Source organism: Ammodytes marinus (genome assembly GCF_949987685.1).
Source record: "Ammodytes marinus genome assembly, chromosome: 19".
Classification (NCBI taxonomy): domain Eukaryota; kingdom Metazoa; phylum Chordata; class Actinopteri; order Uranoscopiformes; family Ammodytidae; genus Ammodytes; species Ammodytes marinus.
Window position 1 is genome coordinate 7,267,873 of NC_137223.1, and position 21,303 is coordinate 7,289,175.

At 43.5% G+C, this 21,303-nt stretch overlaps 1 protein-coding gene across 1 annotated transcript in view; it reads right to left on the reverse strand.

Moving 5' to 3' along the window:
* Positions 1 to 5,117: 5,117 nt before the first annotated feature.
* foxo3b (forkhead box O3b) overlaps positions 5,118 to 21,303 on the reverse strand; it is a 43,578-nt gene continuing 27,392 nt past the window's right edge. Inside the window, exons 3-4 of the mRNA XM_080048035.1 lie at positions 9,541 to 11,021; positions 5,118 to 8,612 (exon numbers count right to left, since the gene is read on the reverse strand). Coding sequence (XP_079904161.1) covers positions 9,570 to 11,021 — 1,452 coding nt within the window. The 3' untranslated portion in view covers positions 5,118 to 8,612; positions 9,541 to 9,569. The remainder of the gene's footprint in view (positions 8,613 to 9,540; positions 11,022 to 21,303) is intronic.

Genomic DNA, 21,303 nt, shown 5'->3' on the forward strand with positions numbered 1-21,303 from the left:
GCAAGAGAAGGTGGTGTGTGCGCAAACACACACTAAGTTTGGTGTGTCCAGCCCTTGTTTTGCTGGCGAAAGAATTAGGTAGATATTCCCAGAAATTCATCTCAGCTGGTGTTATTCTTCATACAATGTCTGATAACAGAATATGGGAGTCATTTCTCTTCAACTACTGTGCACATGAATGCGTCATACCTCTGTATGTGCCAAAATCTTATTAGGCAGTTTTCTTCTTCAAGGCTAAACAACAACTTTTGTCTTAGCAAAACACTTTGGGGCTGTTAGTTTACTGGGACAAAGTTCAACAGGCAGAAAGCATGTATTGAGCATTAAAATATTATACAATCATAAGGCAAATTAAATTCTAGTAACACAATCTATTGGAGACTCTGAAGACATTGTCACTAATGTATTTCATTTCTGTACTGTAATCGTCACATATCAGCTGACATATACATCAATCTTGTTATCTGCATTAAAGGTGCTGTAAGCGGAATGGTTCTTTTAGCTAACTTCCTGTCAGTTACATGCAGTTAGCAATCCCCTCGCTCGTCCCTAAGTCACCACATTAATGCACTGCGGTCTTCAAGCAGTGAGTTATCTAACATCATCTCAGATCTATAACTGTGATGAAACATGATAAAAACCATCAAAACAGACATTGGGAAGGATTTTTACCTGCTCCACCATTGTAGGCGCATACACATTCACCCATCTGTTGCTCTGGCGTGCACCGGCAGCGAGACCATGGAGTGTATATACTATTTATGAGTGAGACAAGTGTCGGTTTGTAGCGTTCTCTCTTCTGATTGGATAAAAATTTCGGGATCCTCCAATAAGTTTATTTGCCGATTACATGCAAAGCAGCTGACTGAGAGATCGGCTTTATGAAACGCGCACATTATGTAAGTGATCACTGTATGAATAAAGAGCGATTTAACACTTATATTAACATAAATAAACCGCTTACTTCACCTTTAAGCTTACATCAGCCCATACATACTATATTCTATGTAAACCAACACACCACACTCACTACGTGGACACAGTAAGTTGTGTCAAAGTTTTAGAAAGTATTTCTTCCTCACCTGCTGTTGTATACTGCGGCTTCATCTTCTTCTGTGGCCTGTTAGCTGTCACATTTGATGGAACTATGACTCACAGTGGCTGGCTTTTGCATTGTATAATAATGCATTACCTGGCAAACTGCAGCTCAGGATATTGTTAGCTTGATTCCAGACCTCTGAATCACTGCCCATATCCCTTTGTTCTGCAAAGTGAGATACGTCACTGGTTGGTCAAAACAAAACAAAATAACCCCCCCTCTCGAATTGGCTTACATGAACACAATGTCTCACTGAATGAATGTAAGTATCAGTTATGTGTGTGTGTGTTTTGTTTTTTACCTTAGACAATGTTTGGCTCACGCTACACTTCCATGTATTGAATGCACACAGCAGACTTAGTAGTACCCTTGCTTCATGGTTTCAAGTGTGTTTAAAGGATTTTATTGTGAAGTAGCAGCACGCAGTTTATGTACTGAGTGCTGAGCCGTGAAACTACACACGCTATGAACAATAAATAAAAACAAAGACACACGTGCGCGGGGAAGGACTCGCATGACACGCCGCTCCCTCTTGGGTAGAATTACATCCCAATCCGAGACGGAGTGATTTAACCACAGTTCTGTTTATAAGAGCAACACCGGTGTTTGAGTGACTGTATCATCCCAATCTGCACGCTCATACCTAGATCCAAGCCCACATGAAAACACCTGTAACCCAATGCACATGCAAAGCAATCCTGCTGTCATGGGAAAATTGGTGTTGGTTCTATGTGCGTTGAAATAAGGACATTGGTGATATATCATTTAGACTACAAATACACACACCGTCAAACTTTATAGGAACCACTTGATCAGATGCGTAGAAAGAAAGATGATATGAATAGATAGATAGATAGATAGATAGATAGATAGATAGATAGATAGATAGATAGATAGATAGATAGATAGATAGATAGATAGATAGATAGATAGATAGATAGATAGATGGATAGATAGATAGATAGATAGATAGATAGATAGATAGATAGATAGATAGATAGATAGATAGATAGATAGATAGATAGATAGATAGATAGATAGATAGATAGATGGAACAAAAAGTAAAATGCTTAAAGAGGACCTATGATGCTTTTTGACTTTTATGACCTATAAACGTTGTTATGATGATTCATAGTCATGCTTAACCATACTAAATTATCAAATAATGACTTACATGCATTTCGACGTATTCCCTGCTGACCGTCTGGGGTGTCTGTGCAGAGCACTAAACACTATTCTAGCCAGTCGAGAAGTCACGTCTTCAAAGCGGTCTACCCTTTCATAATTGGTGACGTCGCATAAAAATTGGTGATGTGACCACGCGGATGTTTCCATGTATGGTAATGCTGTCACTTCCCTGTTCGCGTCTGCCTCGCGCCCTTATAGGTCCATGCTCGCGCTTCCCGCCACTGAAAGTGTTTCGGAAGGAAGGTAACCAATCACAACGGAGTGGGGTTTGCAGGGGGGGGGGGGGAGGGTAGCGGAGATGGCCGATGCACAGGCGGAGGGAGCGGAGATTGCCGAAGCACACACACTCAAGTGTTGACAGGATGTGCTGGATCGCCAAAATAAGAGAAAGAGCTTCCCGAAAATCTACATAGTTTTTTGTGATGTGATTCGTGTCAGGTTGCTCTATAGCAGTGTAAAACAAGAAATTAAGACCAGAAAAGTAGTATAATAGGTCCTCTTTAATAAAAAATGCAAATGACATGAACACATGAACACTCTTCAAAACCACTGTGAGTTGATTTCCTCTGACATTCAGTGAGCTCTGTGTACAGAGGTAAATTGCTTCCTGTACTAAAACAAAGATGCCATTTAGAACTTACTGACATGGAACAAGGCAGAGGCGGAGAAAACACCAAGATGTGGGTGGAGAAAATTGACGGAGGGCCAAACAAATAGACACAGTCAGTTAGGTATATGACATGACATGAAACCACCCAGTGAGACAACAAGCAGAAACTAAAAACAGGCAAGAGATTGCTTATTTTGTTGTATATCTATGTACACAATGAGATAGCTTGGGAATGCCCTGAATATAAAAAAAGTGACAATTTGAGAGCCAAATACATTTTTTAACCCTATACATAATTGCCTGACATCGTGCAAGGATAAGGATAATGCACATAAGTTGGCTCAAAATGACCGAATCTTGAAACTGGTTGTAGTTGCTCTGAATAAGTCCTAGCCAACCCAAAACCTCTATGATCTCGTGCAGACTGCTTGTGACTGCAGCCGGGCCAGACATGTAGTCAGTCACGTGACCAGCTGACTGCGAGCTGCTATTGAAAATGTGGCTTTCTGTGTTTGTAGTTGCGGTGAGGCCGCTCTCTCTCAGTCATAAAGCGTGTTTGAGTATTTGGGAGTTTGCAGACAGACGAACCCTGAGCCTTTAGCCAGTGGCTGTTTGGAGAGGATTTGTTTCTTCCAACTTCTTTCATACCGTCACGAAAGAGTGCTTGAAGACACCGAGCAAACAGAATAGACTTTCTGTTTGTTTTAGGTGCTTTTGTATATTTAAGTACAAATGAAAGGGCAACATTGGTAGACCCAAAGTACCCAATGCCCGTCCTGTCTCTGGCAACAATGACAGTGTGGTTTACGAATGTACCATACTGTATATGACAACACATAGCTCGGGTTTCACAAATCATTCAGACTGGTTTTTATTCTGACAAAGACCAAAGGCTTTGGAGTGCTGTGAATATACAGCACTTTGAAGATTTGCAGGGGGTCTGTAATTTTATGTCCTTAACATGGGGCCTATTTAAAATGTGGGTGGTGGCACAGGCTTTAATTGAGCTGATTTTCTTTGAATGAGAAAATGTAGGCCTTTTTTTGTTGTTGCAATGTTTGTGATGCTGTGTGTAAAGTTTGTTGACATAAAATCACTTTGGTAATAATAATGATTTGCTGGCAAGTCTTAATGAGCAGTGCTGTAACCAGGATGCTTTTTCAGAAACCATGATGTAGTGCGTCAACATTTCCAAAATAAATTCTTCCAGTCCATCCACAGAAATAACTGCAAAGCAAAATATTTTCAGGTTTTGCTTTTCATTCAAATGTTCAGCTATATTTTCTCTGCATTTTAGTTTTTTATTTCTTCTTTACACTCACTCACACACACACACACACACACACACACACACACACACACACACACACACACACACACACACACACACACACACACACACACACACACACACACACACACACACACACACACACACACACACACACACACACACACACGCGGGCCCTCAAATTGCAGGATAAATCTGAAATAATCTTTTTATGATAACAGGCTTGAACTCTGGGAAAGGGGCAAAGTGGCCCCCTTGGCTGTTCTAAACAGGGGTGAGGCAAGAAGGGGAACAGGGAGTGTATCAGAGGGTTGGCCCGGCCAAGGTCTCTGTTAATATATGGCGCAGGGGCCTGGGGGAAATTTGAGACATGCAAGTGACCCCCCCCCATCTCTGACTGCCCCCCCTCCCTCCCAACATGTTTTGCAACGAGTAAAAGTACCCAGCCCAGTGCTATCACATGGTTGTTGCAGGTCTGCTCTCATTCAATCCATACTTACTCCCACACCAAAAAAACAAAACAAAAAACCATTGAGCAAGAGGACTTCCAGGAACTTGAAGGGAACATGGAGTTATTTTGCTGTTCCCTCCAGACTGACATGAGAAAGAGATTTATCTTCTGGAGAGAGTGTGAGGTTACATTTGTTCATGCACAAGTGTTCAGACACACACTGTTTTTCGGAAAACAGTTGGCAAGTTAACTTGTGAATTAAAAATCACATGCAAGGCAGGCCAGAGCTGCAACAATTTCCCTTTGCTGGGCTAAAAATTTGTCTCATAGCAACGTGAGCCGTTTACTTTGCTTTCGGGGCATTCGTGTATCATGCACTCCGAATACTTTCGTTATTCTCTCGGGGAAAATGAGTTGAGACAAGGACACGGAGAGGGTGTGGAGCCTCACCAAGCTTTATTTACATGCGCGCCATTTCTTATACAAACTAGATTACAATTCAAAATGGAATACACAGGAAAAATACCCACTAACATCAAGTCGAGAAGAAGCAAGATTAATAAAGGGGCAAAGTTCAGAGGGCGTATGGAGGGGAGCTGGCCTGGGCCTCTAAACAAGGATGGAAAAGGTTAGAGAGACGATAATGAAAGGGAAACGTCATGGAGGTGATTAAGGTATCTAGTGGTATGTTTCTGGTATTTTTTTTTTTGCGTCTCTTAGCTTTAAATTTGCACGTGTTGTGCTGCAGGTGTGTGTTGGGCACAATAAGAGATCATCTGTGCCTGGATGAAGCAGTAGCACTGAGTGGTTGTGTGGAAGGCCTGCTCCACAATGACTATGTGTAAACTATCTCCCCGAATAGCCCAAACATTTTACACACTGAATGTACAAAAAAAAGTTAGGAATACCTTCCCCGCGATTGAGATTTGCAGTTTATCAAGGATCAATAACCCACTTGTTTGAATATACAAAAAGAATAAAACGGATTACAGGCTTCCCTGGGTTCACCTTGTCAGCCTTCTTCACAGGAGCGCTGTGAAAGCACTCTAAATATTAAGTACAGTCAGTGTATGCAAATTCAAATCCTTAGCAGTTCAGGTGATGGCTCAGGATTCTCCCTGCCAAAAGACATGTGGTAATGCTCTGGACATATTTTAAAGATGTGACAAGGTGTGAAGAAAAAAAATTCCAGCTCGTTGTCGGCTGACGCTTTTTACCATGTCAAAGTCAAAACCACATTCCTGCTCTGAGCACCGGGACGTGAACCTACTGTAGCTCCAAGTGGAATATTAACAAGTTTGAAGCTGAGGAGATGTCCGTGGAGGAGGCACGGCCCTGTGTCTGCGCTGATGTACACACACACACACTTGTAATTATAGTAAACCCATTCATATGGGAGGATGGTGCAAGTGCTGCTCTGTAAGCCCTGATTTAAAAGAGAAAAATACAAGTGCACAAGTGTGGGTTTGAGTGTTAAAGACACAGGGTTCCTCTCTGTGTTACAACTTCTGTCACAGGACGGCACCATTGGAAGGGTCGAGGTTGGGGAGGAGGGGGGTTACAGCTAGGTCATGCACTAATCCTCAGATAGCACAGTAGATCATTCTAGCCAACCATGCACACACACTCCTCTGCCTTGGCCTCAAGGTGATATACACACTGTACACATCTGTACACTATTATACACAGCGGGGCATACACTTCCATACACTAAGCCGGACAGAGAAGGGATACCAGGGTCTCCAGATGCTACAACAATGGCGCTTTGCACCATTTAAAAAAAAAAAATCTGGTTGAACAGTTAAATCGCTGGTAACAATTTTCCCTCCTAGCCGGCGTGTAACGTTGTTCATTATTTCTTCAACTTTACCTTTTAGAGGTATCACAAAATCCAAGGGTCAAGTACTACATGAGTATATAAGGACATACAGCGAGTATATATGCATTTCACACAATTCATAATGCATAAATACATACATGCATACAGTCGACTGTGCTGTATGCACCATGAGGGATAGTTACACATCCTTGTGAGATTAATTCAACAGATAAGCACATACACGCGCACACACACACATACGCACACACACATTAACATGTACTCAGGAGATACAGGAAGTCACCTGCAGGAGCACCAAGCATGTCCATGAGGAGATGTGTGTGTACGTCGTGTGTCACGAGTCCGACAAAGAGGGAGAAAAAAGGGCTATGACAGCAAAACCAAAAATAACAGCCTGAAGTCTCTATCCTGACATTTTATCTTCTTTCCTCCTCTTCATCTTGACGGCCAAAAGTTTCACAGGTTACAAGTTCACGAACATAAGCATTACTGATTTTTTTTTTTAAATCAATATTTTCTTTAAAATACCATTAGAATGTGACTTGATGTTACTTTAACTGGAAGCCACCCTTCCCCCCCTCCCAACCCCCCCTGAGTGATTCTATATATGCATAACAAGCCCCACAAGCTCGTGACATGAAGAAAACAGCAGAGCTTAACACAGATCCCTGGTATTCATTTTTCTACCTACGTGTGTGTAATATATTTGTGTGCATGTGTGTGTGTGTGTGTGTGTGTGTGTGTATGCTGTGATTTGGCTGCCAGCATATCCTACTGTTTGTTTCAAGTAATTTGGCAATATACAGAGATAGCTTATTGTTTTACTCGAGAAACAAATGGCTTCTAGAGGAATGAGCCTTAAAAAACCCCTGCTCCCCACTGCTGTCTACAGGTTCAACCTCACTGTGCTACAAGTGGCTGCAGCTTTGGGCATCTGCGGGTCGTTGGGGGGTTAAAACACGAAGAAAAAAAAAGAACACAAAGCATGAACGGCTTTCTCTAGGGGCAGGATTCAACACTGTTTACATAGCACCTGTAATGGGTTGGAAATGTTCACAACTCTAGGACACAGGTATTCATTTTGGCTACAACATACGCAGTGAAGTTAAAGAAATCTACGAATAAGACCCACCAGATCTCTCCCTTTCCTTCTGAAAACGTTGCACTGCACTGTACAAAATATCCATGACAAAGATCTTCTTTTCTTTTTACATTTCTTTTTACAGTTAGATATATACACAAAAGATAATGAATATTTTTTTTTGTAATATTCAGCTAATTGTTATACAACCCTCAGTATGCTGCATTTACTTTCATTCAAGCAATTTATTAAAACAAACTAAACTGGAAGTGCATGGCATTAAGATGGAAAATTGTAACTTGAATGGGCTCCGAAGTTTTGCACAACGGTGCACAAGTGTAAGTTTTGTCTGTAGGTGTGTTTGCATGTACTGTATGCGTGGCTTCGCAGTGAGTCAGTTAGATACTCTGTTTCCATCTATTCATTTCATCTATACACCAGTTCTCTTTGTACAGACATGTATGTTGCAGAAACAATTATGATCATACAGAAAATCCAAAAAACAAACACTGAACATTTAAAATCACCAAGTGGGAACAGCGGGACATTTTTTTTCTCTCCAACATAACACTGCCCAGGAAACCAGTGGATTAGATTTAGACAACAAATCGCTTCTTGATTTTTTCCACTTTACACTTGTGTCTCTTTTTCAAATCTTCAATGGGAACGACTGCACCGTAGTCTCCTTCAATATTTGCTTGATATTTAGTCCTTGTATTCCACCTGAAACCCCTTCTGATTAGCAGTGTCTTTTTGATATCAACAGACCGGGTGTCAAAGGAAAATTGCATAATTCTAAGATTTGTGAGTTTGCCATAGCTTTCTGTTTGTTGTTGTGGTGTCACAGGAGGGGGTTGAGTGCTAACGACGTGCAGCATCTCTACAGTCTACTGGATTGTTCAAGGTTCACCAGTGTGGGAGCGAGGGTGAAGCCCTCCAGAGGAAGTCTTCTTCTGTAAACACAGGGCTTTGTATTTGACGTTGTGCTGATGGCAGGTTTGGCAAAAAGGATGGTGTGTGTCTGATCTTCTCTTGCACTACATAGTTCAGACCTGGAGAGACAAAGGACACGAGATAATTATGAGTGGGTAATGGTAGGTGACCTAAAAGCAAGAAGAAATCTGCCGGTGGGTTGAAGTGGTTTAGTGGAGAGATGCAGCAGCAGAGAGAATGTGGTTCCACAGGACAAGGAGTGTGACATTGACTCTGATTAGGTTCTTACGCTTTACCAACAGCTCATCGTTTCTTTTTTTTCCAGTGTCTGTTTACAAAATGAGTAATTCGATTTACGCTCATAGTTGAGAAGTGATCAGTAGTTATTTATGCTTCGTTTCCACTGAGTGGTGTGGTTTGGTGCGGCTCGGCACGTATTTATTTGCATTTCCACTGTCAAAAGTTGGAAAGGGTACCAAAATGAGCAAACTGTTGCACACCTATTCTTGTAATAGTAATTTCTATGCGAGAGATAAAGCGCTGTGTGGAGTCATCTCAGCAAGTGTGAAGACTGAACAGTCTTGTATTTAGAGAAACATTTCAGTGCGCAGCTCTTTGTTTACTGTGTGCCGTTTCTCCAGCCTGTTGAATGAACTAGTAGGCTAGACTGTTCAACGGTTCTAACTGATAGATAGTATACTCTGACCGCGGATATTGGCGTACGGTGTAAACCCCACCTACCAAGTAAGGGTACTGTCGGCAGTGGAAACTCAAGCCAGATCAAGGGTTACCGAGCCCTGCAGGACCGTGGCGAGCAGGATCGAACTGTGCTGCTCAGTGGAAACGAGGCAATAGCTTTAGTTTTACAGAGACCTCTACAAAAAGAGCACCACCTTTGGATCTGTACTATAGTCGTCCGTACCATGAGTTTACGTGTCGGAATTCATATTGAGTGAAAATAAGATGAGTTCCTTCACATAACTATGTAATATTTTCTCAAAAGCCACATGATTTAAACCTGTTCACACAACACTCAAACATACACACCTGCTTTGCTCCTTCCCGGCCTGACCCTCTCAGCTGGGTACCCAGCTCTGAGAGTTCTGCTTGGTGTTTGTGAAGTTGCCAACTCCATTCATGTTGGCCAAAGAGTCAAAGTTAAAGTCCAGCCCGTCTGCTTCCATGAGCTCGTTCCTGATGATGGAGTCCATATCACACTCCAGGCTGCTGTTGAACATGTCCAGGTCCAAGTCTGTGGGGAAGCGGTCCTGGCAGATCCCTCCACTGCTGCTAACTGTTCCATTGAGGAAGATGGAGGTGTCGATCTGCATGGAAGAGGAACCATTCCCCCCCAAGGGAGAGAGCAGGAGCTGCTGCTTTGCATTAGCCAGAACGTTGGCCTCGTTGGCTAGGTTCAGGCCTCCGTTCAGGGACCTCAGGGTGCTCTGGTTGTGGTTGTTGCTTTGCAGCATCTCCCCTTGGCTGCCCTGGAGTGCTGTGGTGGTCCCAAAGGTCATGATAGGATCATTACGGATCATGAGGCTACGGCGGGAGTTCTGGGAAACAACGGCAGCGGAGCTGGCTTGTGACATCAGCGGGTCGGACTGGGTCATCATGACATCGCTGTGGCTGTGGCTGTCAGAGTTGAGCAGGTCTTGTAATGTCTGACTGCCAAAGCGAGACAGGTTGATGCTGGAGAAGGAGGTCTGCTTGTTCTCCTGGATGGTCTGCATGGGGGACGGACGCAGGGTGGGGACTGTGGTGTGAGGGACGAAGATGGAGTTACTGTAACCATTGACTCCAGAGTTAGGAGAAGAGTTGGAGGAAGGAGAAGAAGCAGCGGAAGGTGAGCCTAGCCCGCTGGGTTTGGACCCAAAATTGAACCCTGGGGATCCGTTGGGAGTGGTCGGTGCCGAAAAGGCCGGCAACAGGTTGATGTTGTCCAGCAACTCGTCCATCAGGTCATCCGTCAGCCCGTCGTTAAGGTTCATTGTACCTGCCAGGTCTGCCAGGCGGGGCAGCTCAGGCGGGACAGTTTTCCCGATGCTTGTTGTAACGTTAGCGGGAGACAACGCTCCCCCGGGGCTGGAGTAGAGCATGGGCGAGAGAGGTGGCTCATCGTCGGGCACCTCGTCCAGCTCGGGGTTGGCCAGAATGGGCGAGAGGCGACCGCTCAGTGTGCTGGCGTTGGAGTTTGTGCGAGAGCGGAAGTCTGTCCATGCGTCCAGCTCCTCGCTGCTGCGTGACGTTGGGCTTCCAGGCCACTTGGAGAGACCTGAAGGACTGTCAGCGCCGGCCTCGCCGCCAGCAGCGGCCGCAGCCTGCAGGGCAGCCTTCTTCTTGGCTGCGCGACCCCGGGCAGACTTGGTGTACTTGTTGCTGTTGTCCATGGAGACTGCGCGGCGCCGAGGAGCCTTTCCACCCTTCCCTCCCTCTGGGTTGATCATCCACCAGGAACTCTTCCCCGTTCCCTCGTTCTGGACGCGGATGAAACGGCTGTGGAGGGAAAGGTTGTGCCGGATGGAGTTCTGTAACACAAAGGAAAGAGGGGGCATTGATGAGTGATTTGTGTCAAATACTTTTAAAGCAGTTATCCAAACAATGAATATCAATGGCAAATCAATATTGATTTGTTGTTTTCTTTCTTTTCTTTTCTTTTACCAATACAATATTCAATCAATGTCTCTCAATTGAGTGTGATCCATAGACCACCCACCGCTGCTGATTCTGCAGAAATATAAATAGTTGCTTTTGGTAACTAGACACACAAACAAAGCAAAAATCACAACACGTACAAAGAGTCCCTGTGTTGCTTAAGGAGCGCATTCCGTGTCAGATCATGTGCGTTTGTGCGCGCCTGTGTGTGAGTCCTGGCTGGGGTATATTGATCAACTCTGAGCTCATTCTTTGTGTGAGCCCCAGAGGCTCATTGTGGGGGAACTGGTGCACACATGACAGCCTCTGCTAATGATCAAGATATACTGTAACACTATTGAATCACTTGTTGCCTCACTGCTGGGTTTGTTTACATAAACACTTGTGCTGCAGATATTCTTTCTTCTTGTACACTGATCATATAGCAGTCACACTCATGTGTAGCCATGCTAGTGGCAATGCTCTATAGTTGGCAATGTTGGTTGTTTCACTTTGGTCAAAACCATAGATAGTATACAGTATAAAACTGACTTCCTTTAAGATTTATACAGACACTCATTGTTCCCCCTGAGGATATTTCCCTTACTTTTCCTCTAGCGTCACAATCTGAATATTATAAAATGATTTGACAGGTGGATCTAGCTTCTATAACCTTTGGCACATTTTGATAATCCTGGGGGAGGACGGTTATAGTCAAGAATTCATGTGGATCTGATGGATTCATCAGTGAACCAACAGGGATTTCAAACTGATGTCACAATGTTGGGTTATATTCAAACCACAAGAAATGATGTGATAAATGCTGTGGCTTTACATGACCTTAAAATCTCAACATGACTTCATCTGTAAATTACGACCATGCTCATGTCCATCCGACCCATATGACACCCACACAAACACCCATCTGGTTTCTTTAAAAGACATGATTCCAAGGTTGTTAAATGACAGAATAATGATGAAAGCGTACACAAATATTGGACAAAAATGCACACACATTCAGTCACATTCTCAACTCAGTTAAATAATATTTTCTTGGATAACCGTTTTGTGATTCTATAATTGTAGGATTAATGGTTATGACCTTTTTGACTTGACTTTGTTCTGATTTCACTTTCTGCCTAGCAACTTACTGACGTCCTTGCTGAATTAATTATTTTGCTTCGGTCTCCTTCTCTTTCCATACCCCCTTCCTCTTCTGCAGTTTCTGTCGTTTCACAAACACGTAGCTATTAAGGGACCTGAGGGACTCTGGGGCTATGCTATATCCTCCCATATAAACAACCCAACCAGCATCCACAACACGCACACATTTTTTCCTCTCCGTTTTCCTCCTATGTATATTTTTACTCACTAAAACAGAACAAATTTCTGAGTTCCAAACGAAGAGGGCCAAAGATTTTGAGTTTTTTGTGGAAATCACAATATTGTTTTCCAACAGTCCCTTTCCTTTCCTGGGCAACAGTTTACAGGCAATTTGGTCTGGATTGTTTTTCTGGTCAAAGGCAGTTCAAACGGAGAGAAAAAAAAGAACAGGCTTAAGTTACCATCCTGAATGCTACAGTGGCAGAGCCAGAAAGTTTGATCTCTTGGGCCAAACTGAACCTATGACCCTGTGTGAGTGTGCGTATGTTTGTGTTCAGTTTTGCATTAGTGTTTTTTTGAAACTGTAAATGCACAAGTTGCTTCTGCAGGGCGTTGTGCTTAGCACACGCAATAGTGAATCCATAAATTGTTGCATTTAATCATGAATGGTGCCTGCTTATGAATGCATGTCTCCCAAGTGAATGTGTGTGTATGTGTGTGTGTGTGTGTATTTTGTGCAATGAGGTAAGATGAGAAGAGATACCAGTGAGACCAATGTTTATCCTCTGCCAGCATCTCTCGAGGCATGACGTAAGCTGCTTTATTAGAGAACACACACACACACACACACACACACACACACACACACACACACACACACACACACACACACACACACACACACACACACACACACACACACACACACACACACACACACACACACACACACACACACACACACACACACACACACACACACACACACACACACACACACACACACAAGCTAAATGTTTCCAGCTGTCAGGGCGACGTAAATAATTGCAGAAGAAGGACTTTGCAAAGGAAAAAAAGAAAGAGAACTTTTAGAGAGAGATGAATGAAAGCAGAATGAATGGAATGTGAGTTTGGTCCTCCCGCTGCTGTAAACATTTACCTGCCAGCGGCTGACACTTCATCAATCCTTCTCCCTCGCTCCACCCTACACCACCTTTATCCCCGCGCTTCCCCCCGCTCCCTCCTCCAGCCCAGACACTTGTTTAATGTTTCTCTTTTTCGTGCCTCCGCCCGTATTCTTCAAATGTCAGCCGAGATATTCCTAACTAGGCGTGATGGAGCAGCAATAAAAGGAAACGGCACATCTGCAGCCGAAGCACGGACAGTGTTATAAAGAGAGAAAGAGAGAGAGGAAAATAAAATGGGTGCAAAAGTTAGAAAAAAAGTGTGAGAGTGATGGTGAGAGACATGATGAGAAAAAGAGGATTGCAGGATGAAAGGAAGAGAAAATGTGCCGTCCACGTATCAGTATTACGTTGTGAGTTCAAAGAATTCCAAGATATACTGTATATATTTTTTTTCTTCTACGAAAGATTAATTTTTCAAAAAAGGCACCACAAACAATATTTAATTCACATCTATTGTATTGGGAATGTAGTAATAGTATCGCTGGCCAAGATATCAACAAACTAAAGCCAATGTATGCACATGGGTGATACAGTAGATATGCTTGTGGTTATGTTAGGTGGAAAATATACTGTTTTACCAAGTGAGTGGACTGACCTTTTAACAATCTTTTGTCTAGATATTTTCTTTGCTTCACATTTCATGGAGACATCCAGTCTCTCCTGCAGACCACACCATCTCATTTCTGTCTGCCATGATTCTGACCGTATTCAATTACACGACCCATCGTATTATTTTACTTCCCAGGCGTTCATTCAATTACTCTTAAATTACACTTGAGGTTGACAACAGCCTTCGTACTTCAATTAACATTACTGAACAATAGAAAAAAAACCTTTATGTGTAGGAAAAATTAAGAAAATCCTCATAAAACAATATGGGGAGGCGGGGGGAGGGGGGAGGGGGGGGGGGGGGGTCACTTATTTTGTGCACTCTAAATCCGAAGTCCTGTAGGCTTACATTACAATTAAAATCAACCTATCTCCTCCCTCCCCTTACATCAATATTCAATGCATACCATTTATTTCTTGGAATCCTCTGCTCTATGCATGGCACGTCGCTGTGTGAGTGGGATACTGGATGTTTACTACCGTAGCTCCTCTAGGACATTCCCAATGTAATAAAAACAGCTCCCTGAGATTGCAGCTCTGATTCATAACTCCTACTATACAGCGACAAGAGCTAAACAACACAACATACACAAACACACCAACGCAGCTCACACGGAACCTACCGAGGGATAATGACAGTGTCGACACTGCCTGGCTCATTTCAGGGATTTATTTGAAAGTTTTTTAGTCTATCTTTTTCCTCAATTTGTCTGTTCTTTCTCTCCCATTCCTGCCTTAAATTAAAAACTTTGGATTCCACCCTGACATTTTTCTTGTGTCTTTACTTTGAAGGAATGGATAAACATTTGGAAAACATACTTCTTTTGGCCTCAGACTCAGGTGACACATATTGTTTCACTGTAGCACAATAAGCACTTTTATGAACTGCTGTTTTTACCGAATCTTACTGCTTTTGACTGCTGCCAACCTTCTCACACTGCTGAAATGATCCATCTTATCCGATACCAAATGAAGCATTCCGTCTGCACAAGCTATACGTGAATGATCACATGATCCCCACCTTAGCTGGTCTGGAAAACCGGTCTACAAAGCGTTGGGTCAACAGAGTCAACTGTTCACAGGACAGGTTATCCAGGTCCCCCCTTTGTTGCATTTTTGAAGCGAACCACCTCAAAGACGGTCTGACAAAAATTGAACTTGGTTTATGAGACAGGCCCCAGCTGTGTGTGTGTGTGTGTGTTGGTCGTGTGTGTGTGTGTCTGTGTGTTGTGCGCGTGTGTGTGTGTACACCAGCTGCAGCCACAGTTCAGGAACACAGAGGCCTTTTTGTCCGTCAGCAACATGTGGGAACAATTAATCACTGTCAGCAACCACGCTAGGAATCTCTCGCTCTCCTTTCTCTCATTATTCAGATTGTTGAAGGTGCGTAGGTGGGAACTCATCTATTTGCATTCATGTTCATTTGAATGCCACAGATGTGTGCATATTGACATCACTAAAGGAGGCATTTTAAGGAGATTTAAAGCCAGTTTATTACCACAGGCGCAATGTTGTAAATGTACATAAGATTAATACCTTGGACTTGTGAGGTTACTCAGAAAAAGGCAGGTGCCCCTGATTGGTTGAGAGGATTTCTAAGAGAGCTTTCTAATTGGTTGTAGCTGTGCTAGCTCCAGCAGTGGTGATTGGTGGAGTGATCGTGGTTTGTGTAGAATTGTGAATTGGTGTGTGTGTGTAGCCAGGCAGTACAGAAAAGGGAGGGTATGCACGGTATTGCAAGTGTATTTCATCAGCCAGCAACAGCAGCACATATCTGAACTGAAATGTATGAAGCGGGTCAGTTTCACTTTTCCAGGAGAGCAACATTTTATTTAGACAGCCTGCCCCAGACACAACCTTCAACCTCCACCCACACACACACACACACACACACACACACACACACACACACACACACACACACACCTCCTCATGTATTGCGCTACAGGAAAGTGTTGGGTCAGAGGGTTTCAGTGTCATACAGCCTGGAGACTGTGTCAAAGGTCAAAGTGCTTTGAGGTCAAAGCTCCATACATGTTAGCCCCGCCCCCACTGCTGTGATTGGACCAACTCTGTGACCTGAGCCTCACACCTCTGGTGTACTTAACCACCCACTGACACAGTGTGTATGTGTGAGTCAGTCCTGGCCAAACATAACCACACTTTATCAGCCATTATGTAAACCAGCACTAATCTGAGTTGAATGTCAACAGTGACCAATGTTGTTGGGTCAAGCGGACAGCTTGCGCAACATTAGTTTCCATTTAAGACGAGGGGTTGACAATGGGCTGTGGTAAAAAATAAAGCTTGTCTTGCCTTGAAGTATTCTTTCTTTTTTAAGAGAATGCAAACACGATTAACTGTGTGCAGACAGGCGGCAGGTAGCGTCCTGGCAAAGAACGGCACGGCTGGTATATGACGACTATACAATGATAAAAAAGCATCATAAAAGCTGGGCAGTGACAAAAGAGCTCATTGTTTTATCCTTTTTGATGAGAACATTCAAACATTCAATCTATAAACAAACACAAACTGAAGTATGTACTATGCGTAATCCCATGTGGTCTTTGAAATGCTTTAGAAGAGCTGACATATTACTTAAATTGCGGCGATAGGTGAATGTACTCTGTATGCATGCAGGCAGAGTTGATCTGTGTCTGAGTAAAGCCTCTATCATACTCCAGTAGGATGGACAAACGCCCGTCTATTAATACCTTAATCTGGGGGAATGCTCTCCAGAGTCATTCCATACATGTGCACTAGCTAATGTGCGCTCCTTTGTTTGTTGGATTTGGATCAAACAGCAACAAAAGAAAATAAAAAAAAAGAAGAAAAAACACTTAACAAGAATAGTGGGCATATTGCGCACATTGTGAGTGGGACACACTGTGTTCAGACTGACACACAATTATTATTTGGTGGGACATCGCGAGGTGTTGCTTTCTTGTCTGCTATATGATACACAACATGGGATAAAGGGATCAGTTGTCAAGTCAAATGCCCGGTTTCATTCTTGAGACCCTATAGGACCCTCGGGTTGGGCTATTATCAGGCTGACATTATCTAGTATGAACCTGGAATAACATCCTAGATATCTTGTGTCACAACTAAAAAAATAAGGCGGTTTATAAATGAACAGCGTGTCTGGATTGCGCTAACACAGCTGAGGGAGGGCCGTTATTTATACTGTGACCCTACACTAGCTCACACCCACAAAAATACACACACACACACACACACACACACACACACACACACACACACACACACACACACACACACACACACACACACACACACACACACACACACACACACACACACACACACACACACACACACACACACACACACACACACACACACACACACACACACACACACACACACACACACACACACAGGGTCCAGGTTCCAGCTGCCCTGAGCGCTGGACTGCAGACAGAACATTCCATTCTCCTCAATCATGTGTGCATTTTCCTGCCAGTGGCAGGCTGTCTCTCTCAGCCTAGTGTGTGTTTAAGTTGTATTTATGTGTATGTGTGTGTTTGTGTGTGTACGTGTATACACTGGACGAGGATATGAAGCTTGGCAGAATGAATCCTGTTACACCTCATTCTGCTTATATTCCTTCCCTCGTCTTTGTGTGTGTGTGTGTGTGTGTGAATAGATTAAGGCCTTTGAGCAGAGAAACACACTTTAAACCTCAAATCAATTGTGTCTTGAAATGGGTCTATTAAATCTATGACATCCTTAATGACGCTGACTAATCCATTTCCAGGGTGTGAACAGAAATATCAAGTTTCCTCTTCCCATGAGATCACGCCAATGTGACAAAAACATAGACATGCCAAGAGTTGGGGCCCTGTTAAATCACTGAAAAGCCTGCTCTTGTCATCACTGAGACCTTACTACTGGAATGTCAACCTCTCTCTCTCTCTCTCTCTCTCTGTATCATTCCCATCAGTCTAGCCCTCCCTCTCATTTTCCCTCTGCTGCATGTAGTATGTAGTTGTGTAAGACCACATGCTCAAAAGGACTCCTTGTTTACTCGTACATTTCCTCCAATCAGTCAGGCGGAGGTGGGAGAGGTGGGAGACCCATCCCATCTCACGCAGCCAATCAGTGCGTGCCTGTGCAGAGGCATGGTCTGTCACGTTACCCGAGTAAGGCTTCATTGGGTCAAGTCTGTTTTGAGCAGTGCTGGCGGGTCATCTCAATTCCTATGGAGCATTGGCTCACGCGGTCACAGTAAAGGAGAGTTAAGCACACACACATACCATTTGCACACGCACACACACACACACACACACACACACACAATATGACAGACGGGACACAGCATGGAAATCTATTACTGAATAATTTTTTATGATTTGGATCCTGAAAGAACCCCTGACAGAAACAAATCTCATTTCTGACAAGCAAGCAAAATAAAAACAAACCAAACCAAACCAAACCAAACCAAACCAAACCCTACCCTATGAGGTTAAGATACACATCCACTCAGTGTGCGTTCACAAACACAGTGTTCATAACAGTTCAGTACTGGACTTGAATGCCTTGCTTTGGGACAACACAGGACATCCCTGCTTGGCTTTATCAACCCTAATTCTAGGACACAGCGTCCTCAAGCTACGGACCAAATGCGCCTGCCAAGAACACAAGCACGCACACCCAAACACACACACACACACACAGAGAACACATACTCACACTCATACAGAGACGGGAGTATACTGACAACACAAACATTGCAGCTTGAAACAAAGACGACTTATTCGGACAGTAGAAAAAAAGGGGCTCGCAAGAGAGTAAAGCACAGCATCCGAATGTGTTCACTCACAACATCTTATTTAATATTTGTGTATTTTCTTTTTGTAAATGTTTTGTTGCTGTACATAATGAAAGCTTTACCAAACCTTGATACTGTACATGCAGATAAGTTAACACAGTAGGGTCTGTTAAGAAATTTAACCACGTAAACTGTTCAACCAAATGGGACCGTAACAATCTAGCCTAATGAAGGTACCTTGTCACATTAATCCTGTTACTATTCAACAGCGCCCACAATATGAATGTGACACTGTGATCACAGTCAAAAGGGGTAAACAATGGGATGATTTATTCTTATTCATAACCCAGACGTAAACTGTAATAACAGAGCTGTCTCCCACATGTTCAATTATTTGTCCTGATGGTACATTTAAAAAGAGGCATTAAAAGGGATAGTTAGTGTGTGTATACATGGTAATGCTAAATGTCTAGCCGTAGAGAAATGTCTATTGTTTCGTGGCACCGTAAGATCATCATAATGTCCAAGCCCCATCTTGCGCACATCATGCATAAATCTTCACCGGCGCTCCTTTGAAAGAAAAATGTGTGCTTAATCCGTCCAAACTCTCTGGATCTGTTATGAGAAGTGAAAATATGCTCAAGGCATTACTGAGAGGGAACTATTCTCCTTCTGCCAGTCAATAAATGCAACCAGACGGGAACGTGTTCTCAATGTATTTGGTGTTAAACTGCTGCTGCTGCTGGATTTTAAAATAATTAGCCTGCTGTGTGAGGGCCAATGTTTGTGCCTTGCGTGTGGGGTTGAGATGACAGATCCCCTGCCCTGGCTTTACAAACCATTGTTGTGGTGAGTCGCGGCCCCGCCCCCTTTTTGTAAGAGCTTGAAGTATTTCAACTTCTAAAACGGCTTGTCTTAAAATAGACAAGAACCGAAGGGCAAGTCTGGTAAGGACCATCACCGTGTGTTTATCCTGGCTTACGAGAGCTCTGACGACGCGCGCACACACACACACACACACACACACACACACACACACACACACACACACACACACACACACACACACACACACACACACACACACACACACACACACACACACACACACACACACACACACACACACACACACACACACACACACACACACACACACACACACACACACACACACACACACACACACACACACACACACACACACACACACACACACACACACACACACACACACACTTTTTCTACGTGAACAGGTGATTAATGAGACCTTCAAACTGTGTGTGTGTGTGTGTGAGTGTGAGAGAGGGAGATTGAGAGAGACAGAGCTAGATAAAGAGTATAGGGGGGAAGACAGAGAAAAAGAGGGCACCCTCAGTTTTAAGACTAGCAGGGCGTCTGCATGATTAATTGCATCTCTGTGTGATACGAGCAGCATAGACGAGTGGAGGGTTAGAGGTAGAGTGTGGGGGGTTGGAGGGCAGAATCATTCATAATTATCGGGAAGGGGAATGTTGCTATTCCTGTGGGTAGATATGGTGCATGTGACAAGGAATAGCTTTTGGGAAATGAGCCTGCCAGCTACACCACCGCAATCCACACACACACACCTAGATTTCCACGGGCGTAGCGGAAAAAAGGAGAAGAGAGGAGGGAGGATTTATTATTAGTCTTCAGGGTTTGAAAGTGTAACTCCTCTTCATTTTTGTCCTGCATAGATAGACAATGTCAGGCGATCTGTGAAAGAACACCATACACATCTATGCTTAAAAGGGGAGGGAAGTCAACCCGGGTTCCCCAGGAAGACCAGAATCATGGAATCACCGAGCCTTATTTTCCTCACGGATCAACAAAATAGGTCGACATAGGAGTTGTTATTTCTGCCGTTGACCTACATCGACTGGCACAGCTGCGTCCAGCTCATTCACGCTTATGTAGCTACCTGAAGTCCTTCTGCATCCACATTACGTTTTATTATCCGCATGTAATAATAATCATATCGTCATTAAATTGTTTTCTTTTGAGATTTTTCCTGAATTTTTTTTTGGATTAACATCATACCTATTAGTGTTTAATTGCTTCCTTCCAGTTGATGTGCCAAACTGGTGCCCAAAACATCAACCTACGTAGCCAAAACCCAATTTATTCACCGATGCCACTATAGAGCAGTCCTGTGTTTGTATGTGGAGGGTCTCATTAACTTAATTAAACTTTTAAAAAGTGAGTTTCCGATTTACACAGAATAACGGCTGGGAAGCAAAACAGAAATCATCCATGGAGAGTAATACTATTTTTTTTCAATAGTAGAAAGGAAGGCAGGGGGGAAAGAGAAGAGAGGGCAAGGGTGAGGGAGTCAGGAAGGGGAGGACCACATGCTGCTTTTATGTGCGTGGCTTGGGTGAGGGGTTGACGGAGGTTTATTGCCTCCCTGAACACTACTCGCCCTTGTGTGCTTTCTTGTATTTCCACTGAAGTCCAGCA